The sequence below is a fragment of the Artemia franciscana genome, chromosome 17 (assembly GCF_032884065.1).
Source record: "Artemia franciscana chromosome 17, ASM3288406v1, whole genome shotgun sequence".
Classification (NCBI taxonomy): Eukaryota; Metazoa; Arthropoda; class Branchiopoda; order Anostraca; family Artemiidae; genus Artemia; species Artemia franciscana.
This window is the reverse complement of record NC_088879.1, coordinates 38,987,361-39,003,711: the sequence shown is the minus strand read 5'-3', so window position 1 is coordinate 39,003,711 and position 16,351 is coordinate 38,987,361. Positions and strand designations below refer to the sequence as shown.

General features: G+C 35.8%; 1 protein-coding gene across 1 annotated transcript in view; it reads left to right on the top strand.

Annotated features, from left to right (window-relative positions):
* LOC136038223 (ER degradation-enhancing alpha-mannosidase-like protein 3) overlaps positions 1–16,351 on the top strand; it is a 104,311-nt gene that overhangs the window by 29,076 nt on the left and 58,884 nt on the right. Inside the window, exons 3-5 of the mRNA XM_065721315.1 lie at positions 10,063–10,215; positions 11,456–11,609; positions 16,157–16,285. Coding sequence (XP_065577387.1) covers positions 10,063–10,215; positions 11,456–11,609; positions 16,157–16,285 — 436 coding nt within the window. The remainder of the gene's footprint in view (positions 1–10,062; positions 10,216–11,455; positions 11,610–16,156; positions 16,286–16,351) is intronic.

Genomic DNA, 16,351 nt, shown 5'->3' with positions numbered 1-16,351 from the left:
CTTAATTGATTAGGCTTATCTGTTCAATTTTCTCTTTCTGTTAAAAAAAAAAAGAAAAAAAGAAACTACTTGATTAAAAAATTATATTTCAATTTACTCTTTTTTTTTTTCAAAAAGAAAAAAACTTACCCGATTAGGGCTCACATCTTCAGTATTTTTGTTTTTCAAGAAAAAAAACTTACTTGGTTAGGCTTATCTGTTCAATTTTCTCCTTCTTTTTTAAAAAAAAAGAAAAAAACCTACTTGATTAGGAATTATATGTTCAATTTACTCTTTTTTTTTGATAAAAGAAAAAACTTACATAAAACTTTTAATTCATGTCAACTAAGTCAGATTTAAGGATATAATTAAACTCTATGTACAGTCTTGTGGGTGTTCTTTGTGGGTCGTCTTGGCGTGACACAATGTAGAATTTTCAATTCTTAAGTTTGGGTTTCAGTTTTCTCTTTCCAAAATTTTGGAGAGGGGACGCTGAACACCCAAGTCTGTCACAAAATCAACAACCCCAAATTCAGTTAAAAAAATCAAGCTTCCCAAGTCCCCTCTTGTGATGACTGTATTAAATATATCAAACAGCTTGCTAATTTCCGAGCTAAACACAATTCACAGTTCGAGAAGAATTTAGACCATGAAGCAGTCATAGAAGATTTGAAAAAAAAACAAGTTGAAATATTTCTTAATGACCAAAAAAGCATAACGATATTCACCATGAACGTGATCTGGAAATTAAAAAACTAAGTAAAGATATCAACTCCCATAATTCCCATCGCCTTCTAATGGAAGATGAAATTTAAACTCTACAAAATAATCAAGTGACCCTAAAATCAAAAATCACCAAATTACAAAATGACTTAAAACAACGATGCTATTTTTGCTACACTAGGGGATCAATTATCAAAGTTCAGTAACTCCAGCGTAAACTACAAAATATCCCAAGAGAGCATAGAAATGCCTACTTGTAGTATGACCACGGATGACGTTCGTGAGTTCGTGGATGGCTCAGTGACCTCCGGTTTGTTACATAAATTATCAGGTGGTAATGAACCAAATGAAAGGAGCAGCAAGGGTATTGAGAAGTCATTATCAGACGATGATATTGTTATTATTTTCGGAAAAATTACGAAAGTGGAGGATAAAAGGAAAAGAAATGTAAAAATGAGCAGAAAGAAAACTGTGATCTGTAATCATTTTAATAGTGGTTTCTGCAAGTTTCTCATATTTGTCGTCATGTTATTTCGTGAATCTGTGTTTCTGATAGGTGCATTTTTGATCATGTTGACCTCTGTTCTGTTTTATCTTGTATTGATAAATCATGTAAAATTGCTCATGCATCATCAGGGGTGGGGGGTATGTTTAAAACCCAACTTTTTCAGGGCGGCACCGAAAGTATTCACGACCACCCTCCTCCTCTAGATCGTGTTACATTCAACGTTCAGCCTTAACCCTCTGCATACCCGATGCAGAGCAGTATACCAATAAATCAATCTCTCGAGACAATCCTCCGCCCCAAGTACTTACACGTGTCCAGTCAACCCAACCCTAAAAATCACTTTACTCACTTTGACCACCCCAAACCCTCCCCCCTGACTTTCCTCCCAAAAAACCATTTCCTTTCGATTCCGTTCCTCTCCATGCGTCCAAGAAGTTACTGACTGGTTCTGGACTCCACCCGTTATTTGTCAAAACAAACCAGGCCCCTCTCCTCTCAGACACCCTTCACCGTAGTTCCTTCTCCCAGAATCATCATGCCTTCCCATCCCTCCGTATAAAGAGCACTCCCAATTTGACTTATTCCCGGATCACCAGGAAACCTTTCCCCCATCCTTTGCACTTTATCTCCCCCTGGCTACCCTGCCAGTGTAACTCTGGTTTAAGAGTTTCCACCTGCAAAAATTACCCTGTAATAAATAGTCCGCTTCCTTGCACTAATTTAATAATTTACTCATTTTATTATTCATCCGGACTGAATGCTTATTCTTGTTGTAATTTCCACGACAGGCCACAGGCAAGTCTTGATTTTTTGACGACAAAGTATTCAAATACCGGCATCTTTATAGCAGGAGACGCAAACGAACTAAATCATAATTTCCTGTGCAAAGATCAGAAGCTTAAGCAAATTATTGATTTCCTTCCTCCAAAAGGTGGAAACAGTTTGGATGTTATTTTGCACCAATCTTAAAACCTTTTACAATATTCCAACAACCCTCCCGTCCCCTCAGTGGTAGCTATCATTTCATGCTGAATTTGAAACCACTGCTAGTTTTCGAAACAAATTATTCCGTTTCTGAATTTTCGTACCCGCCAATAACAAATCAAGGTCTTTTTGATTTTGGATTACGTCTGAGAGTTGGGATGATGTTTCGTCGTGTGTAAATTCAAAGGTTAAATTGTTTCAAACAAAAATAATGACAAATTACCAAAATAGTTTCTCAGGGGTTACCAAGAAGATGTGTTCCTCAGACAAACCTTATATTAATGAAAAAAAAGGACTAATTCATTTGAAACTAAAACTTTTTTGCCTCGGAAAGAAAGAGGAAGCCTTAACCCTCCGTAAACAAATAAAGAAAGAAATTCAGAGCAAAAGAAATACTTAAAACAGAAAAAACCTCAGCAAGGGTCTAAGAAAGTGAAAGGAATAGGAGATCGCTCATACAAGACCCTTGATTTTCTTCTGGATGAACCGCCTGAGCAGACAGCCAATGAGCTTAATAAACACCTAGCGAGCATTGTGCAAACTTTCCCCTCTCTCTCGGAAAACCAGCTAATCCCTGAAACTCCAAAAGATAAAATCCCGGAAATTTCAGGGAAGCAAATAATAGAAAAAATACAGAAACTGAAAAAATTAGCATTCGTCCCATTGACATTCCAATTGATCTCATAAAAGCATTCCCTGACATACTATCAATACCTCTTGTTAGTATTTTTAATGATATTAGTAATTCCGGATGTTACCCGTCGTGCTGGAAGCTGGGCTATATTGCTCCAATCCAAAAGAAGGGACGCGTGAACGATTTTACTTGAGCACAGCCAATCTTCTTGACCAGTTTTTACGGCACTGGCCCGTCGGTCAAGTGCCATATAGCGATCGCAATTTCCGGTCGGTCTGTCTGTCGGTCCCGGTTTTGCTAGTTCGGCCACTTCCAGATAAGCTAGGATGATGGAAGTTGGCAGGCATATCAGGGACCGGACCAGATTGAATTATAAATAGTCACTTCCCCGATTCGACCATCTGGGGAAGAGTGGAGGGACGGTTAATTCGGAAAAATTAAAAAAATGAGGTATTTTTAACTTACGAACAGGTTATCGGATCTTAACGAAATTTGATATTTAGAAGGAACTCATGTCTCAGAGCTCTTATTCTAAATCCCGACCGGCCCGTTGACATTGGGGGGAGTTGAAGGGGGAAACCGTAAATCTTGGAAAACGCTTAGACTGAAGAGATCGGGATGAAACTTGATGGGAAGAATAACCAAAAGTCCAAGATACATGATCGACATAACCAGACCAGATCCACTATCTTTGGGGGAGTTGGGAGGGGGAGATTTCCAGTGCTTTGGCGAGTTCAGTGCTTCTGGACGTGCTAGGACGATGAAAATTGGTAGAGGTGTCAGAGACCTGCACAATTCACTTGATAACAGTCGTTTGACCAATTCGACCATCTGGGGGGGGGTGCTGGAGGGAGGCGAAATCATGAAAATTGAGGTATGTTTATCTTACGAATGGGTGATCGGATCTTAATGAAACTTGATATATAGAAAGATCTCATGTCTTAGATGCTCCATTTTCAATCCGAATTGATCCGGGGACATTTGGGGGGGAGGGGGGTAGAGGGGGAAAACGGGAATCTTGGAAACCGGAAACCTTGGAAAACGATTAGAGTGGCGCCATCGAGATGAAATATGATGGGGAAGAACTAGCACAAGTGCTTAAACATAAAAACATTTATTCTGATCCCCTTCCTATCTTTTGTGGGGAGCCCCAAGGAACTCTGATGGGTCCCATTTTATTCCTTATAATGATTAGTAGCTTCCAAATGATTGGAAGTATGTGGACGACCTGTCTGCACTTGAGTTTTGGTGACGAAATATTAAAAGCTCAATTATAACATGACTTGACGATGTCACACAGGAAACTTCTTTGTCGAAAATGAAAGCAAAGCCTATTCAATTGTCAGTTAATTTTTTAAAATCATCCCCCACTTTTACAAACCCTATTCGTCCTATAGCCTCTGTTACATGTATTAAACTACTTGGGGTGACAATTACTGCTGACTTGAAGAGGGACGCCTATGTTCAAAACATCCTCAAACAAGATTCTCCTTCGGTTTTCCTTCTGTAACTTTTGATCAATTTTTTTTGCCCCCCCAAAGGACCTTCTCCAACTTTATTGTTCTTTATTTTCGGCCAATACCCGAGTTTGTCTAGTGTGGCATTTCGGTCATTCTTCAGAGCATATCACAAATGGTGAAGGGAAGCTACCATATCACTATCTAATTGGTAAGTTCAAGTTCACCACGTCGGCCGGGAGAAGGGACTTCCTGTGCCTTCGTTTCGGTACAAAGACTTCGCCGATTACGTTCCATCATCCCTGAACCCTACCATCTCGCCCGCAATAGACCGTCCCGTATAAAATCCCAAAAAGTCCCAAAATTGACTCCCATCCATGAAATGTTTAACTCCCCTAAACATGAAAGATATCGCAAGAGTTTTGTTCTGACTTTTGCTGAGGTGTATAATAATCAGGAAAACTAGTCATTAATTTTATTGTTATCTATATTTTTTTTTTTTACTTTTTAACTAAGTGTTGACTCTTTTTTATGTACTTTGTACAATGAATTGTGTCTGACATGAGGGTCAACTTCGTTCGATATTATATACATATACATATACATACGTATACATACATACACATATATACACATATACATACATATATATATACACATATATATGTATACATATATATATACATATACATACACATACATATAATGTATACAATCACATACATATACATGTACATATACATATATACCATGAAAAGAGAAATCACCAATGCAACAGCACAAACACAAAAAAAAAGAAAAAAAAAAGAGAGACAGAAGGAGAAAAGGAAGACTGTTTTCCTAAATTAGTGATTAATATAGACCAGCACTTGAATGAGGCCTTAACCCTACTCATCCATACAATCACATAGGTCAAACAGCATAGCCACACACAATCAACCATAAAGAATAATCCATGGACAGGCAGTCATGTCGTCAATAAGTATAAGTCGTCATTTACCAAACAATAGAAAAAATAATTCAGAGGCAACACCCAACATAAGGGCTCATCAGGAGAATACACTGGCCTATATAGGGTTTCGCCACTTTAAATTCTCTACCCAGCACAGTGTTGTGGCTACCACAGAATATCCATGACATCCCCGTGTCAGGTATCACGCGCCCCCCCGCGCGTGTAAGTCGTTACACGCCATTGTAGTTGTGTCTCTGTGTCCCACCTGTGAATATTAGATATATATATATATATATATATATATATATATATATATATATATATATATATATATATATATATATATATGTTTTTAACTACGTAAACCTTGCGAATATACAACATTCTTCGCTGTCCCATTGTCTGTGCATATACAAAGCTTTATATACTTATAATGACGTAATATACATGTTATCGTGTATGTCCGAAATCGGGTTAATGCCGACATTCACCAGTGAATGTTCAAAATTCCCTTTTCGCTGCTTGGATTGAATTAGCTTTGTGAGTCAGCTTTTTAAGTCTTTTGCTAGCTATGATGGTAAAAATCAAAAGTAGGTTATTTTAGATTATGTTAGTTTGTGTTAGTTTAGGCTAGGTTAAGTTTGGTTCTAAATATCAGAAATGGGTTTAAAACCTTACCTATGCTACCCTAACCTCATCTAACCAAAACTAATCTAACCCAACCTGTCACCGTCAAACCTTTCATTAAATTGAAAAAGTTGACTGGCAACGCTGACTAAATTCGAGATGAACAAAATAGCTATTTTATTTAGATATTGACGGTAACATACACATAACATACTTTAATAAGAGTCACTGTGGTACTGACCCAATAGGGAACAGGACAGGTTGTCCCATTCATACCTCCATGACTTATTATTCCACTATTTGTCATACCTTGAAAGACGCAATAGTAAGTAAGGTAACTAGGCTTGCAGCCTGTTTAAGTTATTGATAATACACTTGGTGAACAAATTCTGGCTTATTTTAGTCTTCACTGTGTGCTTGGTAAGTCTCCGCAAGTGCCTAATCGTATAATGTAGACCTGTATGATGAACGAGGAGGGTGTTAGCTGATTCGCTTCTATAGTCGTACGTCAGCAACATATCACTATGCTGATGTCTGAAGACAAGTTTAGGGAGTCTTAGGCGCTCTAGTCTTCTGTTATTTGGCATATTTTGTAAACCTATTATAAACTTAGCTTCACGCCTTTGAACTCCTTCAATTAGTTGGCAGTAATGCTTGTAGAAAAGGAAGGCCAATCATGAACCAACTGCAGGAGCAGTTGGTGATAATACGTTTCAGAAGGCCAAGGCTTGAAGTAGCTTCTGACGTTGTTTGTTGCCAGTGCATGTGAAAGTTCAGCTGCTCATGAACAAGTACTTCCAGAGGTCTTTTTTCATTTCTGGTTTGAAGATAAATACCAGCCTGTAATTTCCAGTAGGACATGGTATACTGAAGTTGGGATCGTTACTACCAAAGTGGAGCCCACTGCATTTATTGGTATTGAATTCTCGTAGCCATTTATTGGTCCACTTTTTGGATGCTCTCGGAATATATTCTCTAGATTCTCTGTATACATATGCTGCTAATTTTCTATATCTTTTTTTAAATTAGCACTGGTTGCTATTACAAACCAGCTTTTCATGAGAGATAAATCCAAAAAAGAATGCAAACCACCAAAAGTAGCAAATTTTGCAAATAACCTTGAAGCATATCCAGGCAACAAGACCATTAGAAGTAGATAAATCCCTGTGTAAGATGCAGTACTCGAAATATGTCACCTTTCAGTGAAAGCTACTAATTGTGTACAATCTGTATAATGAGATGGAGTCACTTGCTTTTAGGCTTCAGGCATAACAAATTTAATAAAATAGAAAAAATGTTACTGATTCTATAGCATTACATCATCACTTGATGTTATGGAGAATTGAAACTTGTGTATCGTAAATTTCATTTTATTCAAGTAATAACATTTTGTTTGATTTGCTTGAATGTACTAATGAACTTTATTATAATCGATTTTGATTTTATGTGTGACTTAGTATAATTAATAAAAGTATATACAAATTAATATTTTCAACATAGAATATTTTTTCATTTTTGTTACATACATGAAGAACGAATGCAAATTGATCTCTCAGAACGAAAAAACAACAACAAATAAACTGATACGGTCCTTAACGTAGGTGCACACGGGCTATTTTTGTTTTAAGGACGTCGATACTTTTGATTGATTAGTAATTCCGACTAGAAAGTTTTGTCTGGTGTCATTAGCAGCTCATTGATTTGCTCTATGGTATTGTGTGTGTACTATCTATGTGTATGTAGATACACCGGAATTATTCGAGGGAATTTTGAGTGGTAAGATCACATTCAGAGCTTGGAATTACAATATAAATTTGTTTGTAAGGTTTTATTATTATATTTTGTAAATTGAAACGGTTGAAGGGGATGTGAACCTTTTTAAAACTAAATAAACTGGTTGTATTTCTCCAGTTTTGAGATTATAATCATTGCCTTTCTGGAATTTTAATGCGTATTTACTGCAGAGTCTGATTTTTTTAAATTTTTTTCAAATATGCTGTTCTGTAAATAATTTTTATTTAGAAAAAAGCAACTTCTTTGTACTTTCTTTTTTTTACGGGTTTCAAATATTTAAAATTTTATGGAAGTTGTCAATGGAAATTTTAAAATTAAGTCCCTAGTGCCCTTTGTTGTTATTATTTACCTTGTTGATTAACATCACAAAAATAATTAGTTTGGGTATTTTTGCTGAATTGTTCACCTATTTCCTCATTTTTTTTATATTATCGCGACAAATATAATTTTTTAGTTTCCCAAAATGGAATATTTCTCATTGTCTTGCTCAAGAAATAGCTGGAAATCAGGGTTCTTGATGATAAATTTTTTCTTGCCTCTTGGAGGCTCAAAGCGAGACTTTCTTAGCAAAAAAAAAACAAAATTCTATTTTTGCTATTCTGCTCCTACATATTTTTGCTGTGTAATGCAATGTCCTTTGATTTTCTACTGCCAATTTTACTGTGGATTCCCTCTGTGGCCATTCCTTCACACAACGAAGGGTAGGAGGACCCACCAGAAACCTTAAGGCAAACAAATAAAATTTAAATTGTTTCTAAGCTGAACGAAGAAAAATATATTTTGTTTAAAGCTCCTGTTCATTTTCTTTTCCGTGAAAAGTTGCACTGATTGAGATGCTCTTGGAGCCTCTTGGGATGTGTCTCCAACTTATCTGTTGTAAGACCTGCCCCTACAATTAGTAGCAGGTAAATCAATATGGCTAAGAAACTGCCACATCTTTATGCTTCAGTGTTGCCCTCATGTAGCTTTATTCTGCAAGAAGCTGTTAATTGTCATTTTTTTGACATTACAGAAAAACTACTAATTTGAATTCTTTCAGCTTTTCGTTGACGCTTTTTTTTTGGGACCTTTAACCATGTCTGCCTCAATACAACTGCCACATCTTTATGCTGCAGTGTTGCCCCCGTGCAGCTTTGTTCTGCAAAAACCTTTCAGTTGTATATTCTTTTTTTTGATGTTACAGAAAAGGCACTAATTTGAATTCTTTCAGCTTTTCGTTGACGCTCACTGACTTTGTACAATTTAAACATATCTTCTTTGATGAAATACACCTGCCTCAAAACAACTGCCACATCTTCATGCTGCAATGTTACCCCCGTGCAGCTTTGTTCTGCAACAACCTGTCAGTTGTATATATTTTTTTTGGACGTTACAGAAAAGACACTAATTTGAATTTTTTCAGCTTTTCGTTGACGCTCACTGACTTTGTACAATTTAAACATATCCTCTTCGATGAAATACATCTGCCTCAAAACACCTGCCACATCTTCATGCTTGTACAATTTAACCATATCTGCTCCGATGAAATACATCTGCCTCAAAACAACTGCCACATCTTTCTGCTGCAGTGTTGCCTTCGTGCAGTTTGTTCTGCAACAACCTGTCAGTTTATATTCTTTTTTGACGTTACGGAAAAGGCACTAATTTGAATTCTTTCAGCTTTTCGTTGACGCTTTTTTTGGGACCTTTAGCCTTGTCCGCGTCAATACAACTGCCACATCTTTATGCTGCAGTGTTGCCCCCGTGCAGCTTCGTTCTGCAACAACCTCTGAGTTGTATATTCTTTTTTTTTTGATGTTACAGAAAAGACCCTAGTTTGAATTCTTTCAGCTTTTCGTTGACGCTCACTGACTTTATACAATTTAAACATATCTTCTTCGATGAAATACATCTGCCTCAAAACAACTGCCACACCTTCATGCTGCAATGTTGCCCCCGTGCAGCTTTGTTCTGCAACAACCTGTCAGTTGTATATTCTTTTTTTTTGACGTTACAGAAAAGACACTAATTTGAATTCTTTCAGCTTTTCGTTGACGCTCACTGACTTTGTACAATTTAAACATATCTTCTTCGATGAAATACATCTGCCTCAAAACAACTGCCACATCTTCATGCTGCATTGTTGCCCTCGTGCAGCTTTGTTCTGCAACAACCCCGTCAGTTGTACATTCTTTTTTTTGATGTCACAGAAAAGACACTAATTTGAATTCTTTCAGCTTTTCGTTGACGCTCACTGACATTGTACAATTTAACCATATCTGCTCCGATGAAATACATCTGCCTCAAAACAACTGCCACATCTTTCTGCTGCAGTGTTGCCCTCGTGCAGCTTTGTTCTGCAACAACCTGTCAGTTTATATTCTTTTTGACGTTACAGAAAAGGCACTAATTTGAATTCTTTCAGCTTTTCGTTAACGCTCATTGACTCTTTGGACACTTTAGCCATTATCGGAGATTTCAATGGCTTTGAAGAGAGTCTGAAGCTGATCATCAATGAAGTCAAGTTCGACCATGATATTGTTGTGTCGGTATTCGAAACGAACATCCGAGTATTAGGGTAAGGCGTTTTTCATCTTTGAGACCTTTTATGAGTTTATTAATATTTTCGTGTTATAAAGTTTTTTATTTTTCACTCTCTTATCAAAAATTTCTTTTTTTATAATATATTTTCATTTCTATTGCAATTGGAAAGGCAATATTGTGCAAGTAATTTTTTATTGATTATAAACTAACTCTTCTAAAAAGTTAGTTGTGGCGTACCTGTACCTAAAAATAATTAATCATGGTAATTGATTTTATAACCAGTAGTTTGTGACTAAATAAAAGAAATCAGATGAAGACAATTACACAAAAAGAGCATCAAGTATGAAGAATACGAAAAAATAAAGCAAAAGGCCAAGACCCTTAGTGGTATCCCCTAAAATGACAATTTTATGCAAAAACTGTCACTAAAATGATCCTATCTATTTTAATAAAACTTTTTAGTGGGGAATTTTTCATGATGTTAGGTATTTTTAGGTGCAAAATCCAAATTTACGACATTTCTGAATTTGAAACTTAAAACTGTAGTTTTGCCATAATTAGCGAATTTGTTTTTGCTTTATCTCGCATATAATAAATGAAGATAAACTGTTTCAAGCATGGGGAGAGGATTCATTGCTTTCGGATAGTGGTTGGAGGCGAACCTTTTTTCCAAAATGATTCAGGAAATGGGTGACTTACTAAAAAAGTATAGGTGAAATTCGAGATAGGTATGTCGAATTTCTGGGAGGGTTGGACTTCTAAGGTTTTCTCTCCCTCATTGCGTAAATGGCTGACTGTCGTTTATGAGATACGCCTATTTCCGTAAATAAATTAACGGGTGGAATATACCTATTTTCGCATAAATTAACATTAGGCTGCTGTTGATATCAGATATGCCGAATTCGTAAAATTCAATTTTATCCTAACTTTGAAGTTTGTTGTTTCCCACCAGATGAGAAAGATCTTTGGAGAAGTAATATTGCAATGAATCCTTTTTAATATCTTAGGATTAACTGAAAAATACGGACCCTGAAAAATAATGAAAGCTACTACAATATTTTGAATTACTTACTACATATATATTGTATACCACAATAGATTGAAAACTACACTCAAGAATTTTTTTTAGATAGGGGACCTACTCGTGGCCTCCTCTACTCACAATGTACTACTCACAATAAAATAAACTACTCACAATGGCCTCCTCAGGTGGACTCAAAGTCTCCCTAATGCCGTATTTCGTAACAATGTGCAAGTTTAAATTTTTCTTATAGGGGTCTGCTATCTGGGCACGTTCTTGCTGACTATATAAAGTCCAGATATGGAGAAATCACTTGGTATAGCAATGATTTGTTAACTATGGCACTGGATATAGGCAACAGGCTTCTACCCGCCTTCAATACAACAACTGGGATTCCTCATGCAAAGGTAAGCATAGTGTATTTTATTAAAAAGAATAAATCAACTTAAGGTGTATGTTTCCTGTGCAATTTTTAGTAGTCTTTTTTTCTGCTCTTCAATGGTTTTTTTAGATTGAAAAATTTTTGGAAATCTTTGAAAATTGAATAATTTCTTTTTTTTCTAAACAAGTTAATTCATTCTTTAAGAAAATGTCAAAGGAATAAAATGATTTTTGCTTGGTAAATGAATGGATCTGAGACTAATGAATCCAATGATATAAGAAGTAGTTAGTCATTTTAGTGCAAGTTGCAGCTGTAGGCTTGTCACAAAATCCCTTTTCTCAACAAAGGGCACATATCTCTTTGTCTGTTTCAACAGTAGCATCTAAGCTTCATGCGATTGGACTTTCTCTTAATCTTTCAAAGTGTGAATATCTTTCATTTAATAGCAAAATCACTACTCCTCTAATCTGTGGATCTTTTTTCTATCCCGTCGGTTTCTTCATTTCGGTGGCTGGGAATTAACGATAGTAAAACTCTAAAGTCCTTACGGACTCTCACTGTTGCTGATTGCAAGAAGAAAATCCAATTAAGTTACTCTAAAATTGTTGCTAACCGAGGTAGATACAATAGAAAGTCTCTTGCTAAATTATACTCGGTTTTTACAGATCATTCGGTTTTGTTTCTTTCTGGTATTTACCCTATTTTTCATAAAAAAGATATCAGTTCAATTCGTTTTTATTATTTCCATTTTTCCCGTTTTCTATTGTATCTGCCTGCCTCCATGGTATAGGAATAGGAGCCTCATATCTATTTATAGTGTCCCGGATATTGGGTCGAAGCTCACAGAGCTTGCTGGCAAAATACCCCAGTCTACTTATAAGTATCTACCCGCCCACGGAGGCCTTACTCGTTTGCTTTAGTTTCTTGTTTTTTTCTGTTTTGTGTAGTGTTTGTTTTGTTTCTTTTATTGATACTCCGCTTTTATTTTTTGTAGCGGGTCAAAAATAAATTATTATTATATTTCAATGATATTAACCTGAATGCCTGACGTACAGGGTTGACAAAAAGAGGGTATACATCTGAAGTAGTAATTCTACTACAGAAGTCTTAGAGAGCCAGATATCAGACAGTTCGTGGTACCGAACTCTAAGTAAGGAGCGATGCGGCTTAATTGTAACCGAAACTGTAGGAAACAGTCTTGATAGATACATAAAAAAGTCGAATTTTAATGCTTATTCAAAATATATAAAATTGATGAAGTTTAATGTTACCCATCAAAAATTACGAGCCTAAGAAAGTTTGCCTAATTTTTGAGAAAAAGGGGAAAAGCCTCTAAGTAATCAGGTGATGCTAATGAAAATCATACCATGAGATTCAGTATATCAGAGAACTCTAATGTAGAGGTTTCAATCTCCTATATACAAAAATGTGGCATTTTTGAATGTGGGGCCAGAAGCAAAAATGCCCCATTTTTGCTTCTGGCAAACACGCATCACGGATGCGTGTTTGCTTGTTTTTTGTTTTTTTTCTTCTAAGGGGTGATCACATCAAACCAGTGATCCTAGAAGGTTGGGAGAGGGCTTATTTGATCGGAAATGAAAAGTTTTAGTGCCTTTGTAAGTGAGTTTTTTTTGGGGGGGGAGAAAATTTTCAATGGGAGGGGGAGCTATGTTTCCCAGCATTAATTAAAAATAGTCGGAGATTACATTAAAAAAGTTTTTCAACTGAAAGTAAGGAGTAACAGTAAAACTTAAAACGAACAGAAATTATCAGGCATATGAGGGGGTTGTCCCCTCCTTAGTACCGCGCTCTGTACGTTAAAGTTTTTTTGAATTTATAAAAAGCTTTTAATTCTACTAATACAGTTCTTGTATCAGGAGTCATTCTTAAATAACTGGAACAAAAAGTCAAATTTTAGCGTAAAGAGCAAGGTACTGAGGAGGGGGCAACCCCCTGATATACGTGATAATTTCTGTTCGTTTTAAGTTTCAATGTGGCCCGAACTTTCAGTTTAAAAACTTTTTTTTATGTAATAAGTATAAGTAACAGTCTTAGGAGATCAAAATAAACATCGTAACTTCTTTCCATTGCAAGTTAACCTAAATATAAAAAAAACAAACAAGCAAAACATTCAAGCCTAAATACCCAATCATTCTATTCCCAATTTAAGCTAAAAGCAATATTTAAAAAAAGCATGAGGAGTTTAAATGGAATGCTTAAATTTTTAAGCTCAAGTTAAAATTGTTTCAACTACTAAACTCCAGTTGTGTTAGTGAGTAGCTCTGCATAGCGATTGATTAGTCAATAATTAAGCGATCTATATTGCAATTTTAGACGGGCTAAATATCACACAAAGCACCCTTACTAGTCAAATTTCACACAGTATGAAAAGTTTGTTTTGATACACAATTATAAAATGTTTGCAACTGAGAATTCGTTCAGTTGTATAACATGGTCAATAAATTACCCTAATATCACCTTACGATTCAGCATTGGACAATCATAGCTCAACAAGTAGAATTGATCCATTGTATAGGTCCATAGAAAATGGCAGCAAACATGTTTGTCTGACGCAAAATATTAGTTAGCCTAAATAGAAAGTGGGTGGTAAATCTGAAATGGGACCTTCAAATATAAAAAAAAAATCATAGAGCATTTCAACATTCAATATAAATTGTAAAGCACAAAGATCATACGATGTTATTTCTTAAATGAAGAAATTTACAGTTTTACGAGTTTTAGTTTATTCGAGTTTATTCCTAATTTAGTGTTTTCGAGTTTCAGAATCTACCGTTCAAAATTGGCTTGCTATCTTTTTTGGTTCATGGGAACACAACTAATAGTAAGAATTGCTTATAAACTATTTTGCTAGGAGAGTGGAAGCAGGTCATATACGAAAAGTCAGACTGGGGCTTCCATATAGAATTTATACCCCAAGATTTATTGGCAAAAGTTCCAAAGTAAAGAAAAGTAATCTTAAGGTATTAGATAATAGCTATACATTTACATGCGTATAATGCTTTTCGGGGGGTAAATATTTGAATTTATAAATTTTTCAAGATTCCAAACTCAGGTCTGGAATCCTAGGTCTGGGTTGTTAACCCGGGAATCCAGGTCTAGAATCAGGTCTGGATGTAAGAATCAGTTCCAAAGAATGACAACCCTTTTTCAGGCGGCGTGACACGTCGGCAAGCGTTAAGACCTTTTGGAATACGGGTGATACACCTTATTGCGCAATTGAATAAACGAACAAGTTTCCTCAGCTGAAAGTAAGGACCAATATTAAAACTTAAGACTAACAAAATTATTCTCATTTTGATGGAAGTTTTCCTCTCCTTAATTCCTCACTCTTTACGCAATAGTTTGACTTTTTTGCAGTTCTTTAAGAACAACTGCAGAAATAATAAGGCCGTTAAACTGGAATAAGAAGCTTTTTCAAAGCAATAAGAAACTAGCGTACGAGCGAGGGATTGAGGAGGAGGAAACCCCGCTCATATATGGAATTACGTTGTGTTTATTTTAAAGTTTTAATCTTGTTTCTTACTTTCACTTGAAAGAAAATCGTTCTTCTTTTATTTAATCTCTGATCTTTTTTCAAACTATGCTGGGAAATCTGCCTTTCCCTCCGTGGAAAATTTCCCCTGGGAATTCCCTCCCCACGAAAAATATGTTTGTTTGTCTATTCCCGGCAGACAAGTCCCTCTGCTGAAAATTCCCCAGCAGCATTATCTCCACACGTAAAATTGTGCACCCAAAGAGCAAACAAGACAAATAATAAGAATTTATTATAGGAATTCCAGAAAATTTCCCCACTCGTAAAATTCCCGACAAAGAAATATGCACGTGGAAAATTATCCCGCCCTGCAGAATTCCCTCGCCCCTGAAAAATTTCCGTGTATTCCCCAATAAAAAAAAAAATACTATATGAAAACCATGGGCGAATTATATAACTTACAGATTCTTTTGATGTAAATATTGGTATCAAAATTCCGTTTTTGGAGTTTCGGTTACTATTGAGCCGGGTCGCTCCTTACTACAGTTCGTTACCGCGCACTGTTTGATAGGTTTGGAATCAAAATAAAAAAGCCGATTTTTTTATGTAATAATTAAAAAGAAAATTTATTTCTGCTTACTCTTGGGCCGAGTCGAAGCTTACTAACAGTTTATTACCACGACCTGTTTGATTAATAGATGTTATAATCAGGTAGCTTTCTTTGATGATAAATTTTTTTTCACGAATTTGTTTGTGATTAAATCTCCTGTCCCTACTACAGAAACGATTTTTTTTTTTTTTTTTTTTTTTTTTTTTTTTTTTTTTTTTTTTTTTTTTTTTATTTATTTATTTTTTTTTTTAATGGGATTTATTGGTAGATAAGTGTTTTCACTGTGTGTACAAGCTCTGCTTTTTGTGTACAAGCTTGGAAGTTTAGGGCAGATTATGGATTTCATTGGTTGTTTTTTTTCTCTTTTTTTTTTCTTTCTTATAGTCAAGGTTGTTCCTTCTTGTCACTTTCCTATACTCTTTGGTGTTGAACTTATATGGGAGAAATTGTTTACATGTCTCTTTTCCAGGTTAATTTACGGCACGGTATGCAAACAATAACACCAGAACATTCCAGAGAAACATGCACCGCCTGTGCCGGTACGATGATACTTGAATTTGCAGCACTTTCAAGACTTTCTGGAGATACAGTTTTCGAGGTTATATGCTCTCTTTCTCTCTCTCTCTCTCTCTCTCTTCATCTTCCTTCTCTTTGTATTTCTGTT